At 41.5% G+C, this 18,779-nt stretch overlaps 10 protein-coding genes across 11 annotated transcripts; 8 read left to right on the top strand and 2 right to left on the bottom strand.

The window, feature by feature from the left end:
• Positions 1-146: 146 nt before the first annotated feature.
• On the bottom strand, positions 147-1,248 carry RB195_001411 (uncharacterized protein; the record flags this gene model as incomplete). Its single annotated transcript, XM_013438372.2, has 4 exons — positions 147-248; positions 312-425; positions 786-849; positions 1,136-1,248. 4 exons carry the CDS (start codon positions 1,246-1,248, stop codon positions 147-149), a joined length of 393 nt encoding a protein of 130 aa, XP_013293826.1.
• A 21-nt stretch (positions 1,249-1,269) lies between these two features.
• On the bottom strand, positions 1,270-2,108 carry RB195_001410 (uncharacterized protein; the record flags this gene model as incomplete). The annotated part of the gene is made up of 3 exons (XM_064198170.1): positions 1,270-1,372; positions 1,477-1,586; positions 2,043-2,108. 3 exons carry the CDS (start codon positions 2,106-2,108, stop codon positions 1,270-1,272), a joined length of 279 nt encoding a protein of 92 aa, XP_064054051.1.
• Positions 2,109-3,030: 922 nt separating this feature from the next.
• On the top strand, positions 3,031-5,789 carry RB195_001409 (uncharacterized protein; the record flags this gene model as incomplete). The annotated part of the gene is made up of 4 exons (XM_064198169.1): positions 3,031-3,136; positions 5,550-5,626; positions 5,687-5,731; positions 5,787-5,789. The coding sequence occupies 4 exons, from the start codon at positions 3,031-3,033 to the stop codon at positions 5,787-5,789; spliced, it is 231 nt and encodes a 76-aa protein (XP_064054050.1).
• A 43-nt stretch (positions 5,790-5,832) lies between these two features.
• RB195_001408 (uncharacterized protein) lies at positions 5,833-9,548 on the top strand (the record flags this gene model as incomplete). Of its 2 annotated transcripts, XM_064198168.1 has the most annotated exons (8): positions 5,833-5,879; positions 5,951-6,130; positions 8,054-8,159; positions 8,250-8,371; positions 8,440-8,571; positions 8,639-8,686; positions 9,385-9,452; positions 9,526-9,548. In XM_064198168.1, the coding sequence occupies 8 exons, from the start codon at positions 5,833-5,835 to the stop codon at positions 9,546-9,548; spliced, it is 726 nt and encodes a 241-aa protein (XP_064054048.1). The 2 variants fall into 2 exon arrangements, with proteins under 2 accessions (XP_064054048.1, XP_064054049.1); XM_064198167.1 differs by lacking the exons at positions 9,385-9,452; positions 9,526-9,548 and having other exon boundaries at positions 8,639-8,729.
• Positions 9,549-11,027: 1,479 nt separating this feature from the next.
• On the top strand, positions 11,028-15,937 carry RB195_001407 (uncharacterized protein; the record flags this gene model as incomplete). The annotated part of the gene is made up of 12 exons (XM_064198166.1): positions 11,028-11,111; positions 11,326-11,525; positions 11,702-11,878; positions 11,951-12,105; positions 13,050-13,204; positions 13,653-13,808; positions 13,876-14,004; positions 14,268-14,402; positions 14,534-14,659; positions 14,764-14,895; positions 15,194-15,265; positions 15,833-15,937. The coding sequence occupies 12 exons, from the start codon at positions 11,028-11,030 to the stop codon at positions 15,935-15,937; spliced, it is 1,626 nt and encodes a 541-aa protein (XP_064054047.1).
• A 73-nt stretch (positions 15,938-16,010) lies between these two features.
• Positions 16,011-16,553, top strand: RB195_001406 (uncharacterized protein; the record flags this gene model as incomplete). The annotated part of the gene is made up of 1 exon (XM_064198165.1): positions 16,011-16,553. The coding sequence occupies one exon, from the start codon at positions 16,011-16,013 to the stop codon at positions 16,551-16,553; it is 543 nt and encodes a 180-aa protein (XP_064054046.1).
• Positions 16,554-16,721: 168 nt separating this feature from the next.
• Positions 16,722-17,033, top strand: RB195_001405 (uncharacterized protein; the record flags this gene model as incomplete). The annotated part of the gene is made up of 1 exon (XM_064198164.1): positions 16,722-17,033. The coding sequence occupies one exon, from the start codon at positions 16,722-16,724 to the stop codon at positions 17,031-17,033; it is 312 nt and encodes a 103-aa protein (XP_064054045.1).
• Positions 17,034-17,050: 17 nt separating this feature from the next.
• On the top strand, positions 17,051-17,515 carry RB195_001404 (uncharacterized protein; the record flags this gene model as incomplete). Its single annotated transcript, XM_064198163.1, has 1 exon — positions 17,051-17,515. One exon carries the CDS (start codon positions 17,051-17,053, stop codon positions 17,513-17,515), a length of 465 nt encoding a protein of 154 aa, XP_064054044.1.
• A 118-nt stretch (positions 17,516-17,633) lies between these two features.
• On the top strand, positions 17,634-18,128 carry RB195_001403 (uncharacterized protein; the record flags this gene model as incomplete). The annotated part of the gene is made up of 1 exon (XM_064198162.1): positions 17,634-18,128. One exon carries the CDS (start codon positions 17,634-17,636, stop codon positions 18,126-18,128), a length of 495 nt encoding a protein of 164 aa, XP_064054043.1.
• A 32-nt stretch (positions 18,129-18,160) lies between these two features.
• On the top strand, positions 18,161-18,526 carry RB195_001402 (uncharacterized protein; the record flags this gene model as incomplete). Its single annotated transcript, XM_064198161.1, has 1 exon — positions 18,161-18,526. The coding sequence occupies one exon, from the start codon at positions 18,161-18,163 to the stop codon at positions 18,524-18,526; it is 366 nt and encodes a 121-aa protein (XP_064054042.1).
• Between the last annotated feature and the right edge of the window lie 253 nt (positions 18,527-18,779).

The raw sequence follows: 18,779 nt of genomic DNA, 5'->3' as shown, positions 1-18,779 counted from the left end.
ACAATGTTTATTTGATAAACAAATGTCGACCCACATTTGAAAAAAAATATACGACTACTATAAATAACAAGAACAGTGGAGCAGAAAACAAAAAAATATTCAATATCCAGCAAAAGTGAAGAAAGCATATATGGATCTCAATAGAATTAAACTTGAGTTCGGCAAACGTGAATTAGAACTGCGGATAAAGGCCTGTTGCGAATCCCCATTTCATACTCGTCGCTCAGTGGAAAAAGGTCATCAGTTACCTAGAAAAAGAGCACAAATTATGCTAATTAGAGAGTTTGCTAAACGAACACTTAAGGGCTTACATTTACGGTGGAAGTAGTTACATTCAGAGAAACTGCATCGGTATAAATCTTCTGAACCTCAATGGCTAGCACCATTGCCCGATTTAAGGAAGCCCCAAGGCCATGAATATAAATCTAAGAAAACAGGAAGAGTTGTAGAAACCAAACAAAAATGAAATATGCAGTGCAGACGGGATAGAATTTCGGACAATTCGCAACACCTTTAAAGTCGAACTTTTTCTGACCACTCTGCATGCATGTAAAGTTGTTTTGTTGTCGCATGTTTTTGTGAATATACATTAATATCATATGATGAAAGTTCTAAAATTGTCAATATCTGGCAACTAGGCCTGGCAGTAAGCCGAAAGTCATAATAATACAGTAAGCCGAAAGTCATAATAATACACATGGTATCGCAAATTCTCTTAGAAAATCATGATTTTTTTCCAAAGCTTCATCGTCAGAGAAGTTTTCACAATGCTGCTTTGAGCTCACCTCATTCCCTTTGTTGTTTAACATTTCTTCTACACGTTTCATCGTAATGGGGATAGATGTTTTCCTAAAAGAATCAAACCTCCGTGTCGGAAGTAGTGAAAGAATAGTTGGTCTTTCGTTCGACATCGTTTCCAGAGAGAAAATAATCAAAATATATGTTTTTCCTTAAATAGCAGAGGTTGCATGCCTTGAAATGTCTATTTGCGAAAAAAAGCAAGTAAAAGTAGTTTGCTAGACATCAGAAACTGCAACTTTAAAACTCTTAAATAATGACCGGGAGTTGAGACAAGCGGTAAAACAAGTGATAAAATCAACTCTGAACATCTCTGAAACAAAAAGGATCAACTCACTTTGTGACATAAAAATGTTCCGGACAGTTACGGACCCCAGAAGGTTTTTGCGGATTACGCCTCTTGATTTCATACGAGGATTCGTCAACACGTCCGGATCGTACTGGCCGCATCGCCAACGCTTCCCAAGAGTATCAGATGAACAGCACAACAAAAGCCATACAAAAACAACAGGCAGCAACCCAAGGACTCAACCGTTCACCTATTCTAGCCAACTTCCAGAAAACGCCGAGCAATCTAAACAGTAAATTTGATGCACAGAAAATGTAGGTTATAAAGTCCACTAACAATCATAAGATGATCGAAACCATAAAATCAGATTGAAATACGACGGAACTTACCCCTCTTTATTCCTATCTATCAATTTGGGAGCAAAAGATCGGATATAGGCACAAGTACAAATGAGCAATAAGATCACCGAAATCAGACTTTGGAAATTGAATATGGCCGACTGAAACATGCAAGGAAAACGTAGGTTCTACGGAAAGTCTGTTTTCTTCTTATCTTAGTAAATACTGCAGAATTTTCTTTTTATAGTGCAACAGTCACTCCGAAGACGGAAACACTGCAATGTTTCTCTGTCGGTGAACATGTCTTGGCACTCTATCTAGTAAAATGAAAAGAACAATTGGCTCTCCGCATTGCTACAGTTGTATTTTGATTCTTTTCCGTTCTCGAAATAATTGCAGCCCTTATGCATACTTAACGAGAATTAAAAACTAATTCCAGCTCCACTTTTATAAATATATGAATCATCTAAAAACAAAGAAAACTAGATAGATAAGAGTGAAATGAGCATAATCAACTATATTTATAGCTTAATAGGTGAGTTCCGAGTGAACTGAAAAGTTCAAAAAAAATTCTTGGAGAAGAAGAATGCTCGAAAAAAAGAAGTCTGCAAACCCACCAGTTTGAGTTGTGTATGCCCTCTGTGGAGGGATGGAATAAGGTGACCTGTAAGCATAAATAACATATGGAATCCAGAGCTTCGGGAAAATGTTATTGGTGGTGGGGCAACCAGTGGCGCTCTTATTTCTGGATGCAGTGAATTCACTTTTTTTCTCTTAGTAACGTTAGCTTACATGTGATGGATCCTCTAAGACGAATCCTTACGTGTTGGCCCTCATTGACTTAGTTATTAACTTCCAGAAATAAGATCGCGACTGAGTGCCCCAGCCCTGTCAACTACCCGAGCTCACAACTAATCACATGATGAATTAATAGTGCACGGAACCGTAGGTCTGCCAACCGTAGCTGACACTTCAAACATATGACAAGAAGGAGGAGAAAGGGAACAGGGGGTAAAAGAATTTTGCTTGTGAAAAAGAACGCCAATACATCCAAATGGAGATTATTTGTGGCCTTTATATCCGATAAATAGCACCCATCGCATGTTCGAAGGTTATTTAAAGTGACTTGGCGTCCGTTGATCCTACCGTAATCACTCCAGGACGTATAATAAAATGCAAACAGCAGTTATAACGCAACACTTAACGCTCACGCTGCTATCCAATTAGAAGGATAAAGGATAGAGTCTCTGGCGTGTCAATCCGCTTGGTATATGCAATTTACTGCGATTCGTTACAGCTGAGGTTTTAGAATGCGTGCTGGCGTATACAATGGCTTGCTGGGGTCAGTCGATGATCAAGTCACTGTTTTTATCCTCCCAGACAAGCCTGGCACCAATTTATCGACCTGGAGGGATGAAAGGCTTGGTTGGCACCAAAACGATTTCAAACCATCGACCATGTGCCCACAGCGGACCTCTTATTGACTGTGCTACACCCGCTACAAATAACATTGACTGCAATCGTTCGAAAACCCTGTTTATACTCTGTCGCTCGGTGGTTTTGTAGTAATATACCTACTTGACAAGGAACAAAAAGAGAGTAGCAATGCGGGATGAACGTTACGAAGTGGTGCGTGACAATTCTGGGAGTACCGCTTGTACCATCATGTGGGGATACCGCGGTGGCGTCGTGCCGTGCCTGGCTCGACCAGGTAATGGTGGAAGCAGAGTGCGCGATTTCCACACATAAGGACGAGAACTCCAGTTCGGCTCTTGGAGTCGTGTTAGCAGAAGAATAATACAAATGCTTACTTTTGTGCTATTGCTACTATTCCTTAACTCTTCACAGATGATGTCCACTGAACACTAACGAGATTTGCAAATGTCAAACGTAACGTAGTAAAATTTATCACCATTATTTTTATAACTGTTCATAATAGGTTCGAGAAAGAGATAGTTTATAAACTGACAGGTCATCACTGGAACTAAACAGCTAGGTCAGTCGAGGAACTAAGACCTAAGCATTGGTCTTCGAGGATGCAGGCCATGTAGATTAAAGAAAAGAATAGAAGATAGAGCCTCGATTTGTCCTACTTCTTGAGGATTTCGTAACCCAACAGCCTTCATAAAGGCACTACTTAATTCAACGCTCTCTCAGGATCATAGCCTTGGAAAGACAGATCAGTGTGTGACTAAAAGTTGCTGCATGCGATTCGGTTTCTTTTTTCTTTGGAAATTCTGCCTAATATGACTTACCTATTCACTTCTGATAAGCTTGTTCGGAGAGTTCAGTAAAGTAAAAGCAGTAGTAGCTCCAGGTCTGTCTTTTTTCTTAGTAGCATTAATAACGTAATGTGATATCGTAACGTAATGTAAGGTCCTTTAAGGCTAACACTTGGTTTTTAGGGCACCGATTGTATCAGCTATCTAATTCCAATAACGATCTTTTTTTCTGCTTTTCAAATGGGAAAGCCATTTGTCACTTAATGGAGCATTTCAACAATGTTCAGCATCTTTTGATCTGAAAAAGAACTCCATACAATAATACATTTACAAAAACAACTAACTAGAACACGAACTTCCAACTGAGCATAACAACGAGTGCTAAGTTGAGTGGGCCACCCTATCGGACTTGAACTGTGCAAAAACGTCCATAGAGCACAGAAGTTGTTCTTAAGGAACAGATGGATTTCCTATTTGAAACGCAGAGAAGCATTTGAGGAGGGAATAGCTCATCAGTCGATACATCATTACTGGAAGTGAATAGCTGAGTCGGTCAGAGCCCTAAAACCTAAACGTTAGTCTAAGAAGATCCGTGACTTGCCGGCTAAGGCTACTAGAAAAAAAGGAAAACAGAGCTAGAGTTACTACTGCTTGACCTTATCAGACTTTCCTAAAAAGCTTACCAGACTGAATAGCTAGGTCATATCATGAAAAAAAAAACCGAAAATGGTTTCCATTGTAATCCACGTTCACCAAGCATGCATGTTACAATTTTTAATCGCACTTTTTCCGATTTTTATTCACAAGCTGATGGCTCTGAAGAAGGCTCTTGGGTTAGCCTTCATGAAGGTTGTTCTGATTCGCCTACTTCGCTTTTAAATGCAGCCCTACCACAAATCTGACGTCTCGAGAGAATACATGGGAAAAGCTAGAGATGGTGTTGTAGATTGCGGGATCAAGGGCGGTTCCGCTCATCTTTCGCTGATAGTCGTAAGAAACAACGTAGGAACCAATTTGGTTATTACGAGGTACGTTCTATGCACATGTTCCGGTCCCCTCAGCAGCTTACTTTTGGTTTTACTTGAATATACTGGTGAGAAGACATCACCGGTCTTCGACCGACCGCACTTGTATGTGACGCGTGCACAAGGGTGGCGCGTTACAACTGAAATCGTCTTTAAGAAGACCCTTCGTCCTTCAAACGTTTCATACTACGATAAGGGAGGGATGGATGGATCCACCAATAATCCTCCAATCTACAACCCTAACTCTAGATTTTTCCATGGATTCCTTCACCACGCCAGATTCGTTTTTATGCTGCTTGCAAGGCAACCTCCACAGTTGGGGCGTGGACACTTCATCCACAGCAATCCACGATCAGGGAACCAATCGCCAAATTCCTCCTTTGACTTCGATGCGAGCTCCGGCCACCAGAGAGAAGTCGCGAAGAGTCAGCAAATTAACAGCAACAGCCATTACGACATTTTAGCCGGAAGTAGTACATGATATGACTTAGTTATTCACTTTTAATAAGTTTGTATGGAAGGTTTCGTAAAGTTAAAGCAGTAGCTTTAAAGCTCTGTCTGCCTTTTTTCTTAGTAGCTTCAACCTACATTTCGTGCTTAGGTTTTAGGGCCTAGAGTGACTCAACTATTCAATTACACTGATGGCTTGTCTATTGATGAACTATCGCCTTCTAAAATGGGAAACCCATTTGCCACTTAAGAACGATTTTGCTCTCTGTGGACGTCTTTTCACCTTTGTGCATTCGCCATTACACGCCGTATTACAGTAGTAGCACAGTTCGATTCTGAGGCGTCAGAGTGCCCGCCTCCAATTACATTTCACCCGTGCTATCTATACACAAGGTTCCTGCCCGCTCACTACATCAAAGTCATACAGTCGGGTCAAGTGAGCATCACGCAACGAAGGTACAGAAGCAGCAAAAGCTCTACGACTTAAAACAAGAGAGAGAACAGGTGATTTTGACGCAATTGTGGTTCTTTCCATAAGGGGCAGTTTTGACTTCCGCGCTCCAGATAGGTGAGCCGCGACGCAGACGCCGAAGCTACGTCTGTAACCAAGTGAGCACTGAAGCACTGAGGTCTATAAATTCACACTCCAGCGAATTATTCATAGTGATTGGAATTCGTTTTCCTGGATTTGGCGTGAAAGTTTTACTGCAATGCTAAGGTCGCTATTGGAGGCTGCTGGGTCACTCGGATCGTTGAGGTTTGATGTTTTTCTTCTGGTTCTATTTCAACTGCTGTAAGGAAACTTGGCTCAAAGTCTTGATTTTTCAGTCGAACTAGTACTCGTACGTTTTCCCAAACGGCAACAACATCAAATGAGATCCTTCGGCAATTTTTCGACGATGAAGCCAATTTTGGAAAATCAGAGCTGCGACCGAAGAAGAGACCTGGACGGGCATGGTCGGAAGATGAGCTTCGGTTGAAGAGTAATTCGGATTTGCACAAGCTCTGGTTCGTACGTTTTGCACTTATGTTCTCATTACTGTAGGGAGATTCCATCGAGATGCAATCAGCGTTAGTCAGTATGGTCGAGCCAAACGTATACGTATACTTGCAGTCTTCCTTCATGGTATCGCGCCCTACTTCTTTGTGTTGTCGCTAATTTGTTGGAAAGCCCTTTCATTCATTTTGCTTCATCATCTTTTTTTAACCTTTCCGCAGTTGGATTATTCTTTGTTGAATGCAACCACTCGGACCTGACACGCTACTGTAACTCGAAACTGCTCTGAGACAGTATGTGGTCAGAGCATCTTTCAATCTCTTCAAATAGACTCTTCAGATACACTTCACTTTCTGAGAATTTAAATTTAACCTTTGACGTCATTGCGTCTCAAGGTCGCGTGGGATAACGTGGCTCAACGTTGAGCCGCACTGCCCCAAGCGGCCTTGAGCCAACTGTTATTTTCTGTTCCCAGTTGCCACGGTTTCCAACAGTTATTTTCCGTTCCCAATTTATAAAAAGTTTTTTGTATTCAATTGGTTTACTACCATGTAATAATATCACACACAAGATGGGCGTGGAAAAAGGTTCCAATCTTTTGACAACAAGAAACAAATTCAAGCGTTAATTACAAACCACACTTTTTGTGCATTCTTTAGAAAAATCCAATGCAAAAATGGCTTTTCATTCAGTACAAACAATCCAATAAAGTTTTTGATCTCAGCGGCATAGATGTCATTAAATTTAGGATCCTTTTCCTTGCTCTGTTTACTCGTTTCTTGACAATTAAACACAACACTTCCTTGTCCAAATATAACTGGTGAAAATCGATTGGTTTGTGACAGCTACGTGACTGATCATGTGGACCAAATTGTTAACAAAATGTCCAGTCATCATGAGTTTCTGCGTCGCTTAACCATTCGTCTGTTTGCTCTCATTATCTGACACCGACAATCTCTCATTACTTCTCGAATTAGACTCTCTACTCGCAAGGAGCACTAACGTATCATTGAAGATAGAACCATTTTCTGTAGTTTTTTCATCAGATTCATTGAGTAGTCTTTTAAAACTGTTCTCTAAATCGTTTAACTCAGATTCGACCATCTTTGGCTGCTAAAACTCACTTAACTGTACGTAAGAAGAATGAATGAGAGTGAAAAGGTCTTGTAACAACGCGGTTAGCAACAAATACAAGATAAATTGTGTAAAAACGCAAAAATTTGTACAGACGAAAAAAGTGGTAACCTTTGAAAAGTAGATCTACGTTTTTTTTCATTTTCAGATATTCTGTGTTTACTTTCCTTCATTGCAATCGTGTAATATTTTATCACTACATGCATATGCAAGACACGAGCATGGAAGGCGCTCGTCTGTACTGGGACTTTTAAAAGCAGGATATCATAAAATCACAATGTCGGTGTTCCTGTTAGACAATATAGAGCTCGGATTCTATATTACAAGCATGAGCATAGCCATGGTCATTCCCCCTAATCATTCTGAAAAATGGCGTGGTAAACAGACTTTGTCCTACTCTCCTGGAAATGCGCTGCTTCCGCGAGCAAGCGGTCGAAGACTAATCAGTTCTCCTCAGCAGCTCATTCAAGCAAAACCAATGAACAGGCTGCTGAGGGTTCCCCGGAGTAGTGCGTTCTCGCGATCCTCGTAGTTACTAGAGTGGTTCTCCCACATTTTTTTTTAGCACGATTAGGGGAAATTGAGCGTGACCACTCTCATACTCGTAATCTACCTCCTTAGCTCCGTGTTTTGGTCTCCGTGTACTACAGAAACCAAAACATCGTCAATTTCGTGATATATTGTTTTCAAGCACTGAGATTTAACCCGATTGCAAACTGCTTCCGAACGTATGGAGATGACCTTTTAGCTGAATTATCTTTTCTTGTTCTCATACAATGAAGAACTACACTTTTGTTTAGGTATGTATGCCTAAAAGAGCGTAATATGTTGCTGACCATGCGGAATGCATATAGAGAACATGCTCGATCCATGCCAAACCCAGAGAGGATTGATCGAGTTAATGAGGTGACATTTCTTTCCGATTGCATCCTCTCAGTTTTTTTTTTTCGGAACTCTCCTTATTGAACACTTCTCTCTTAGAAATTAATTTTTTAGACTATGAAAAACATAGAGACTGTTGTGCATGAACGAAATGATGCATTCTATCGTCTAGAAACAGGGCAGGGTGCAGATCCACCTATTCGAACTGTAACATCTTTTATGGGATTCACATACAAGTATGTTTACCTCAATTTATTTTGATTACCTCGTGATTCGCCTTTAGTCGGAAAAATATTTTTTCCAGGAAACAAGCAGAGGAGCACCTCGAGCCTCCCAATGAAAAGAATAAGGAATACGAAGTTCCTTATCTTGATGATGATGCATACATGATGCAAAAACTGTGGAAAGAAAAAGAGTTCATGAAGGAGAGGGACAGGTTAGATAAGATGTTTAATCGTGTTTTTTTTTGTCTTTTAGTTTCGTATTTTTTTCCTTTGGTTTAGGCGAGATATTGAAAACCAGCGCCGCGTTGTGACGGACGAAATGAAGAGGTACAAGAGAGGTGGTCCAAGAGTTTTTAATCGATCTGAATAGGATGTCGTTTTTGTTTATTCTGGTTCCGACGTTCTCAAGTATCCTTTCAGTACTTTCTGTTTTTTGATAAGTGTTGCTATAGGATGAATAAAATGGGACTTATGTTATACTACCAGAATTTTATCAGTTAGGGAGTTCTCATATTTCCTTCCTCCCCGCATACTTTGTCCACCGCCTATGATTTTCAAATAAGACGAAAATTTTTAATTAGTTTTATGTACCATTTACACTGTGATAGCTTTAATCATTGGTGCAAGATGAGTTAAGTGGTTACACACTGGTATGGTTTTGGAATATAAACCATTCCTAGAGTGTAGAGTAGTGCTGTGAGGGGACGGCTTAGAGGATCATCCAGATTTTTTTTTATAGCGTAGTGGTAGTGCAGATCGTCGCCGAATGCAGAGATGAGATGTATGACCTACCAGAATTTTGAGTTCCTACATCTTATGTTGGTTATTTGTCATCAAAATGGCTTCAAAGAATAGGTGATTGTCAGAGGACGTGAGAGGTACCTCGAGTCTGCCAGGAATAGTTTCTTGCGTTGTAATCATGTTGTCCCACTGCATATTGCAATAAGACTCATTCAATGTGTCACTGCTTCGCAAACATCATCAGTGAAACAAAGTAGAATTAGTGTTTAATCACTTTCATTCAGAAACAAAAGGAGCACGAAAAGTGTTCACCTCAGAAACTTCGGAAAGTTGTTAAGGTGCGAAGTTCGAAGTAAGCGAGTATCAAATTGTAGCTCAAAACAGATTAAAAACCATGTCAAAGCTGTAAACCGTTGGACATTCAGATGTACGACGCAACGTTCCTTAACATGGATAAGATCCAAGTGCAGTCTCTGTAATTATTGGGTCCTTCGGAAAGTAATTGCGATTTTTAAGACCAAAACAATTTTTTTTCTCATGAAGAAAGAACATTAATCAATGACATATCTTCTATTTTGCTAGATTATCTTTTGGTATCTTTCTGGTAATTTCATAACTCCTCTCTCTTAGAACTTCTGGTTTTTTTTTCTGCAAAAAACTGGGCTACATAAGATTTGATATCCTCATTTCCGGTAAAGATTTTCCCATTCAAGGAGTTCTGTACCGATCAAAATAAGTGGTAGTCGGGTGGCGCTAGATCAGGACTATATGGTGAATGCAACATTAATTCCCAACCAAACTCCAATAATTTTTGCCGAGTCTCTAAAGATGTATGTGGTCTAGTATTGTCTTAGTGGAACACTCGCTCGCTAATTCTAGCCGTTAACTGCTTAATCTAATTTCGTCAGTTGTCAACAGTAGAGTTCCGAGTTGACATTCTGGTTCTTTGGAAGCACCTCAAAATCTATCACACGCTTGTAGTCCCACCAAACTGATAGCATGACCTTCTTTTGATGAAGATTCTTTGAGCAGGTTCATCCGGTTTTGACCACGATCGTTTACGAACAACATTATTGTAAGATATCCATTTTTCATCACCAGTTGCTAATCGCTTCAAGAATGGGTCGTCTTCATTGCGTTTGAAGTGCAAATCGCAGATAATAACTCGCTGCATCAAGTGAATTTCCTTCAATTGATGTGGCACCCAAACATCTAGCTTTTTTTACTAGCCCAATTTTTTCGAGATGCACGTGAACTGTTCCGATGGATGCGTTGGTCTTCTCAAAGTTCTCGTACGATTACATGACGGTCAGCTTCGAACAATGTCATCAGATAATCATGATCAATGATCGGGATGTTGCCCATCTTGGAGTGAAAAATTGGCAGAATTTTTGTGAACCAATTTTCACGTGTGTTCTGTAATAAAGCATTAACACTATATGTTTTACATATGTCGTGGGAAGCATCAGCATCTCTTTCGCCACTACGGAAGCAAAAGAACAAAATGTGCTAAAAAAGGCTCCTTCTGACACTTCGTGTTTAAATTCATCCTGAAATTACAAATGGGAATGAAATTTTTTCAAGCATTTTTCTTCAAAAGAAACACAAGTACATACTTGTAATACATGTCAAATAAAAACGAATAATAATGGTAGAAATAATTCAGAGCAAGCGTTTAAAAATTTCCTTTTTAAAAGTCCCAATTACTTTCCGAACAACCCAATAGTGGTGAGGTAGGGTTTTCTGAGCTCCAGCGGCGCGACCCGCACCGCAGCCGCCGGCACAAAATGCGCAACCATGTAGCGATCCACAATCTCGTACGAGTTTAAAGGTAATCCGTTCGGTAATCTGAAATCCATTAGGATCAGTTTTGCCTGTTCAGGTTATTTTCTGGCAGAGTACACAACGTTTGATTCCAGATTGAACTATGGAGTTAAATGTCAAACAGAGCGGTATTGTAGATCGATTAGTGTTCTCTACAAATTTTAAGATTAAGAACAGATGCTTGAAGGTGAGTTTATTCCATGTTTTTTTTTCTCTGCTTTGAAGGGATTTCGGAAGGGACACATTAGGAAATTCGATCTCGTACAGAACGAAATCTGAGTAGTTCTACAAGACGTAGAAGTCCTCCAGATTTTTTGTTGGATCAACCTCGCGTATTATTTTGTCTTCTGGGTACAAATTGGAGAGACCATCGTGCTGCCACTTAGACAGTGATTTTCCAGCGTACTTGTGAACGATATCTTCGCGATGATCTTTCATGTGGGCTTCATAGTTGCAAACTCTGCGCATCTCTATCTATAAATAATCTCGGAAGGGAAGCTAACGGAGGCGAGAACTCCATTGTCCAAGGAAACCACGCAGTCATAGTGGATGCTGAAGTCCTCATGCGATTTATCGACATTTTCAACTCGGAATTGTTCAGGTGGGAACGTGTCTTCAGCTTTTCGTTTTCCGTTTCCTTGAAAATCCCAGCATATTTTCTGCGAGTAAAAGGTTGGCAAAGTTCCAAATAGCAATTCTCATCTGAGTTGTCTGGAATAGGAACTCCTCTAAGATGCGCGAACCATTTTCTCTGCTTCATTAATCGCTTGGTTTCAGGAATGTCATAATCACTCAGAACGTATGGGAATATGTCAAACAGAAATCTGTTCCAACCTACAAAAAACTCAACAAATTGGTTTATGAAGATAGGGATCCCCGATTTGCTGTGTTCATGAGCGAGTTTCACCACAAAACGTTTGTCCGACACGAAGAAGGTCTCAATGACTCGAAGAGGTTACTCAAATGACGTGGCAGTACAGTTCTTAATTTTTAGTGGCTGGTTTTAGTATTACAATTTAATTTCAGGAGAGAAAAAGTGCTATTTGTTTGCGCGAATTACTTAAAGGATCACTGGTTGGAGTATGACTTCATACCTGTTGTTTTATGTGCCGAAAATGAAGTTGCAACGAGGCTTAGAAGCAATTATGAACTAACTTTCACGATCAAACAATACGTTGAAGGTGGGTAGTTTTCTTACTATCCCGTTTTTCTTCTCGCCATTTATGGATGATATTAGCGAATCTTCTTTTCTTTTCTTTTTTTCTTTCTGAGTTTTCCTAACATCTTTTCACATTCAGAGTCCAGTAAAGGTTTATCCCAATAACTTTGAATCACTTCAGATTTCCTTTATGTATTCTGTCCTCGCATACTTTTTCGTTCCTTGCTCTCATTCATTCATTTTCGCTGAGTCTCCAGGTTATATATTTAGAGGAATTTTTGTAATCTAAGGACCATGAAATATGTCTCCTTTGTTCTCTGTAATCATGCGAACAAAGAGCGTAGTGTTTCGCTGTTCTGTTGTTTCATGGTTCCATTATGTCTTCGAGCCAGTTTCTAATTTTTTTTACCTTTACCGTTTGGATATGGTATTGATCAAATTACTCTCAGGAATAGTTCAAAGGTTGCTCTCTGTGCAACAGTTGGTGCAGCTTTGAGGTTCATTTCCTTTCTATGTATTATGTTGTTTAAGTACTTATCCGAATTGCCTACTCTAAGTTTTCCATCATATTAAAATCATGAAAGTCTCTCATTCTCTAGCTGAAAACACACCTCAATGACACCATATTCGTGCTCAGTGTTCGTTGTTTTCAGGGGGAAGGATGCCCCTCCAAACATTTCCATTTATTGTCCAGTGACCATTTCTTTGTTTTCACATTGAAAACTCTGCTTGGATCTTTAATTTGTAGAATATTAAAGTTCGTTTCCATTTGCTTGAATATGTATACGTACATATAAATCCTTTATTTTATTCCATACATTCTTTATGCTCTGCAGCTCAACCTTCTAAACGCGTTGAGCTCGCGCTTTCGAAGAGCATGTACTCTTCGAAAGCGCGAGCTCAAAGTGAAGGACGTGTGAACCAAATGAACTTCATCTTTTCTGCAGCGAAACAGTTCTTGTTCAGGAATGTTGAATTCGAAGAAAAGCGAACTTCTGGATAGCATGGCCGCGTACGACTCTTCAAATGCAGAAGGAAAGATAATTTATGAAAATTATTTACCTCACGATGAAATCATCAAGGGTATTGCTCATGGAACCATCAAGAAAGGGACGTTTTCGGTTAGTTGTGCTATGAGATTCAGCTTGTTCACTTTTTCCTTTTTTTCACTATGCACTTCCTGTTAGACTGCTAGTAGTTCTTAGCTCCTTCTCCTCTGCATGCGAAAATTTCTTCCTTGTCAAAATTACATTGCTCGTTATATCTTGTCCCATCTCTCTAACTTCCGTTAACATTTGAAGCTTTTTCAGTTTACTTCCAGTTTTGAATCTGCGATCTTAATTCTCAGCTAATAAGTCCATATATCAATTTTCAGTTGGTTCCGTATGTGCCAGCTTCGTGAGTACTATTTGACTTTGTTTTCAGGCTTGTGGTATTTTGCACGGAGCCAGAATTTTACCACATTGTTTTGAAATCCAAGAGCTCATAAATAACTCAGAATTCTATTTCCACTTGTTTAATGACTCAATTTCCCAACTTTCAAAGAGTTGCTCCAGAATTCTCTTTTAGGTTTCGCGCGAAAACTACCGCGAAGCGTATGTTCTGGTGGACCCGGACACAATGTCATCGTGGTTTGTGAAAGGCCTCCATTCCAATAGAGCTATCGATGGGGATGTTGTGGCAGTACAGTTGTTACCTGAAGAAAAATGGACTCTTCCTGAAAAGGTTTTTTTTTTCTGCGAAGAACTGTGCAGCTCATAGTATTTTCTGTAAAATAAAGTTCTTTTCATAGAAAGTTTGTCTGCGAGATGTAGAAGATTTGGAAATGAAGGCTGATGATGAAGAAGCCGAGGAGGAGGATGAAGAATGCGAGAATCTTAGGGCAAAAAGAGCAAAGCTGTCGTCCATTCCTACAGCGAAGGCACGTTATTTCTTTTCGATATGTGATTTTTTTTTTTGAAATTTTAAGAAGAAAAATCATAGAAAAAGCTACGGAAAAATCTGTAGTGCTACCTCCGAAGGCCTATTTTTTCTTATCTGAGATGAAAGAGAAAATTGTGTCGTCCAGCTTTGTGCTAATGAACATGAAATCAGGGGATCATGAATAAATACACGTGTAGATTTCTTTGTGGTCAAAAACTCTAGAAATATATACATCAACACACCAACGCAGGACATTTATAGGTTGTAGGAATCATGAAGCGAAACTGGAGACCATATTGCGGAATTTTAATGAAAAGCCAGCTTAAAAACGCCAGGCGTCATCTCTTCTGTCCCAGCGATCGTCTCATCCCAAGAATCCGGATAGAAACTGAACAAGTAACTTCACTGTTATAATCACCACGATATTGGCTCCGTGTTTACATTCTTATGAATTTTTTTTCTTGATATCTATTTCTGAGGGCTTTGCCGTATTTCTTGACCGTGAGCCAGTTTTTCTATACGTTTAGGCAGATATCCTGGAACATCAACGCATTGTGGTAAGCATCGACCACTGGCCACGTGATAGTAGATACCCACTCGGGCACTACGTACGTGCATTGGGTAAAATCGGCGATCGGGAAATTGAAAATGAAGTCAGATTTTCATCGAATTCGAATTCTATTCACCTAATCATTTTTTCGGGAGAAATTTGTTGGAGAAACTTGAATGACGGAGAATTATTTTGAGCACTATTCAGGTCCTCCTACTAGAACATGACATTCCCCATGCTCCCTTTTCTGACGCCGTATTGGAGTGCTTACCTCAAGAGAACTGGAAGCCGGATTTACAACCTCCGCGAATTGATCTGAGACATTTGACTATATGCTCAGTGAGTTGAGAATCGACTTCTTTGTTCCGTTCTGCTTTTTCCTTGGAGTTTCTTCTAAAAACACTGAATGTAGGAGGAATTCAAAAGGTTAACTCCTTTTCGTTAATACTTTGATTCTTTTCCGTCCTTCATTCAAATTAATCTTCTCTGGAGAATGCTTGGTGTTACACGCTCCTCGCTTATCGCTCCTACATTCAACATTTGATATGTAGAATTGATGAGTCAGCGAAAGGAAATTATGCTGAAGCTACTTATATCATCATCCACGTGAGATCCGCGTTCTAATACTCAAATTTAGGTGGATCCTTTAGGATGCACTGATATTGATGATGCTCTTCATTGTCGTCCTCTTGATAATGGATTTCTGGAGGTATGCAGTGCTGTCTTTTTTTTAATGATTGTGTTCCCTATCATTTCTCTCCTGTACTGCACCGCTTTTACCAGCAATGTGAACATTGTTAGAGATTTTACATTGCGGCATATTCGGCGAGACATGAGGTAATAAGATGAGTGGCCCACCAATAGTTCTGTTCTTTCAGTCCTTTGATATTTTGTATTGAATAATCTCCAAGTCCTGTCTTATTGAAACCTCGGCATTTGGGAGTGTATTTATGTTTTCTTGTTATTCCACTTTTTGAAACTTTTTTATTGTCCTGACGTTTCGACAACCTCGTCTTTTTCAAAGGCCTGAAAATGGTTCGAGGTCTTTGATACCATGCATATCCCATCAAACTCTTCCTCTCTCCTCGCCAAGCTTCGATATTGTTCCAAGTACATCACGCAATACGAGTCTGATTGCTACCTGCACGTGGTGGCCCTGCTTTAACTAAACGCAATCAGGCGTTCGAGTGTACGCATTGGGAACGTACGAGCTAATAACCTGCACTGTTATATGGCGAAAGCTTCCCATACATTGCAAAAAGGTGCTGTCGTCCAGCACACTGCCAAAGCCCATAACCTGAAAGGTCTACTGCCTGAAGGGAGCATGGAATCTTTGGCAACAACCATTCGTTTCGTCACGCTGAACTGCCGAACACTATGAACTCCAACAAGCCGCTCTATCCAGACTTCTGCGATATCTCTGTGTGCCTTTTGCTGCACTGCAGGAAACACGCATGAGGGATCGGCCCGTCATCAGCATCGAAAATTACACCATATACTGCGGCGATGCTGATGAGAACAAAGTAGGTGACTGCGTGATAGCTGTGAGGAACGATTACAAGAACCTGGTAGAGGAATTTGGCTCAACGTTGTCTAGATGCGCCTTTCTACGACTGCGGGATCGCAGAGGACGTAAACTCTGGATCGTAAGTGCTCACGCACCTACGGAAACCGCTGAGGACAACAGTAAGGACGCCTTCTATGATGAACTCAATGCGTTGATGTCTAAAATACCAAGCCAGCAGGTGGTCATTGTCGGAATCGACGCAAATGCGAAGATGGGACTCGAACAGCAATCCGATGTGCTAGGAAAATGGTACTATGCAGCGGAGCGCACGTCGGACAAGGGTGACCGTCTCGTCGACTTGTGCGAACAGACGGGCCTCATCATCGCTTCCACGTTTAAGAGGAATCATCGACCCCATCAGCTCACGTGGCAGGGGTCAACCCTTTTAACGCCTGAAGAGCAGCGCAAGCGGAAGATGAGGACTCTTTAACTTCAGCTCGACTACGTTCTGGCGAGGAACATTCCTCAGTCAGATGTTCGAAAATCTAGAGCTGTTTGGGACGTCGCGTTCGACTCCGCCCACCGTCCAGTTCTTCTCAGCTTCAAGATACGGTTCCACAAGAGAAACCGAGGAGTTCCTCTTCAACTGAAAATCGACATGGCAGGTCTGAAAGACGATGAATGCAGAAGAAAATTCCGCCAACGTGTGTCTATTCATGTTGGAGTACGGACCAGGAAGAAGCTTAGCGATGCAGATTCCTTCACAAAGTGCATCCAGGACGCTACAAGGGAAACGCTCCCGGTTCTATTGCCGCGGAAGAAGTTTGCCTTTGCATCTGCGGAAACAAAATCCACATACAATTCTGTATGTGTCGCGCGCAGCGCTGGTGACTTCAACCAGGAAAAGCGTCTTAGAAGGAAGCTGCGTCGTCAACTGCAACAAGACCGGAAAAAGCCTACGCTCTACTAAGACAGTATAGCGGCAAAATGAAAAGATGTTCCCCTGTCCTCAACACTGCTAATGGGGTAGCTGTCGGTGAAGAAACTCTTCCAATTTGGAAGGAACACTTCAAGACCTTGCTGAACCGGCTAGCACCGTCAGCTCCTGAACTCGAACACGTTCATAGACCAACATATGCGGTTAACGAGGAGCCACCGATCGAGTCGGAGGTCCTGGTCTGTATTCAGAAAATGAAGAATGGAAAATCTGATGGAGACGACGGGATTAGCGCAGAAATGCTAAAATATCTTCCTCCGTCTGGGATTTGTGAGATGACAAAGATCATCCGTTCAATATGGATAGACGAAAGGATGCCTGATTCGTGGAGAGACGCTATCATAATTCCCCTCCACAAGAAGTTCCGTCACGGACCCAAGGAATTATCGAGGAATCTCATTGCTGCGTGTTATGTACAAAGTACTGGAGCGCATTATCCTGGACCGACTCATTAAACACCGCGAAGAAACAACGCGCGACGAGCAAGCTGGCTTTCGTTCTGGCCGATCTACGATTGACCAGGTGTTCATCGTCAGGAGAGTGATCGAAATCTGGCAGCGGTATTCGAAGCCAATGCAACTAGCGTTTCTGGACTTTGAAGCCGCGTTCGACTCTCCTCACCGAGGCCGTCTTCTCAACGCCCTTCGCGCCGATGGAGTACCAGGAAAGTTCGTTCGCTTGTTTGATAACATGAATCAACTAACAACTGCTGCAGTTCGAACACCAGCCGGATGTACAACACCGTTTAAAGTGGTAACTGGAGTAAGACAAGGGGCGGTGGCAGGACCCTTCCTGTTCAATTTCGCCATCGACGACACTATACGAAGAACAGTCGACCAGTGTCCTACCGACATTGTCTTAGCACCATCAGGGTGCCCCTTCACTGACCTCCGGTACGCCGACGATGTTGTTATATTCGCGGAAAGCAGTACGAAACTTCAACATGTTGTCAACCTTGTATCGAAGCTGGCTGCAGCCTACGGACTTCACCTACGCCCTGATAATGCAAGCAGATGTGGATCTCTTCGAGACCTCGAACGGGAATCAGGGTGGACGGACAACCGATAGAACTCGTCGATGAGTTCTGTTACCTGGGCTGTATGCTGAAGAACAACGGCAGCCACGAGAGAGATGTTCAGCAAAGATGCGCTAAGGCCACTTCTGCATTTAACTCCTTAACGAAATGTCTGTGGTCGACCCCCATCACCAACGTAGTCAAACTGCGAGTCTACCTATCCGCAATTCGCCCCATCATGATGTACGGATCGGAGACTTGGGCAGCACCATCAACGGTTATGGAGAGGCTTGACTGCACGGAACGAAAGCTGCTTAGACGGCTACTTGGCTACTTTTGGCCTAGGGTATGCCACAATGAAGACCTTTACGCAGAAATTGATGTGGTTTACCGGCGGATGACACGTGGAAGATATCAACATCTTGCACCGCCTTCGAAAGCGGCAAAGTAAATCGTCTTCGCTTCTTTGGTCATATATTAAGGAGACCGGCAGATCGCCTTGTCCAATGAGTTCTGAAGAGTTCGTCGGGTTCGAGCTGGAAGAAGCCACCTGGCCGAAAACGGAAGTTTTGGACTGAGGTGGTAAAAGAGGAGCTGAGGACACTCGACGTGGATAGGCAGTTCAGTTCAGGCGAGACGTAAGTTTTCGCAGAACATGGAATAGCGACGAATGTATTGATTCTGTGCAAGCTCTCGCAGAAGAT

The sequence above is a fragment of the Necator americanus genome, chromosome IV (genome assembly GCF_031761385.1).
Source record: "Necator americanus strain Aroian chromosome IV, whole genome shotgun sequence".
NCBI classification, from domain to species: Eukaryota; Metazoa; Nematoda; class Chromadorea; order Rhabditida; family Ancylostomatidae; genus Necator; species Necator americanus.
This window is presented reverse-complemented; position numbering and strand designations above follow the sequence as displayed.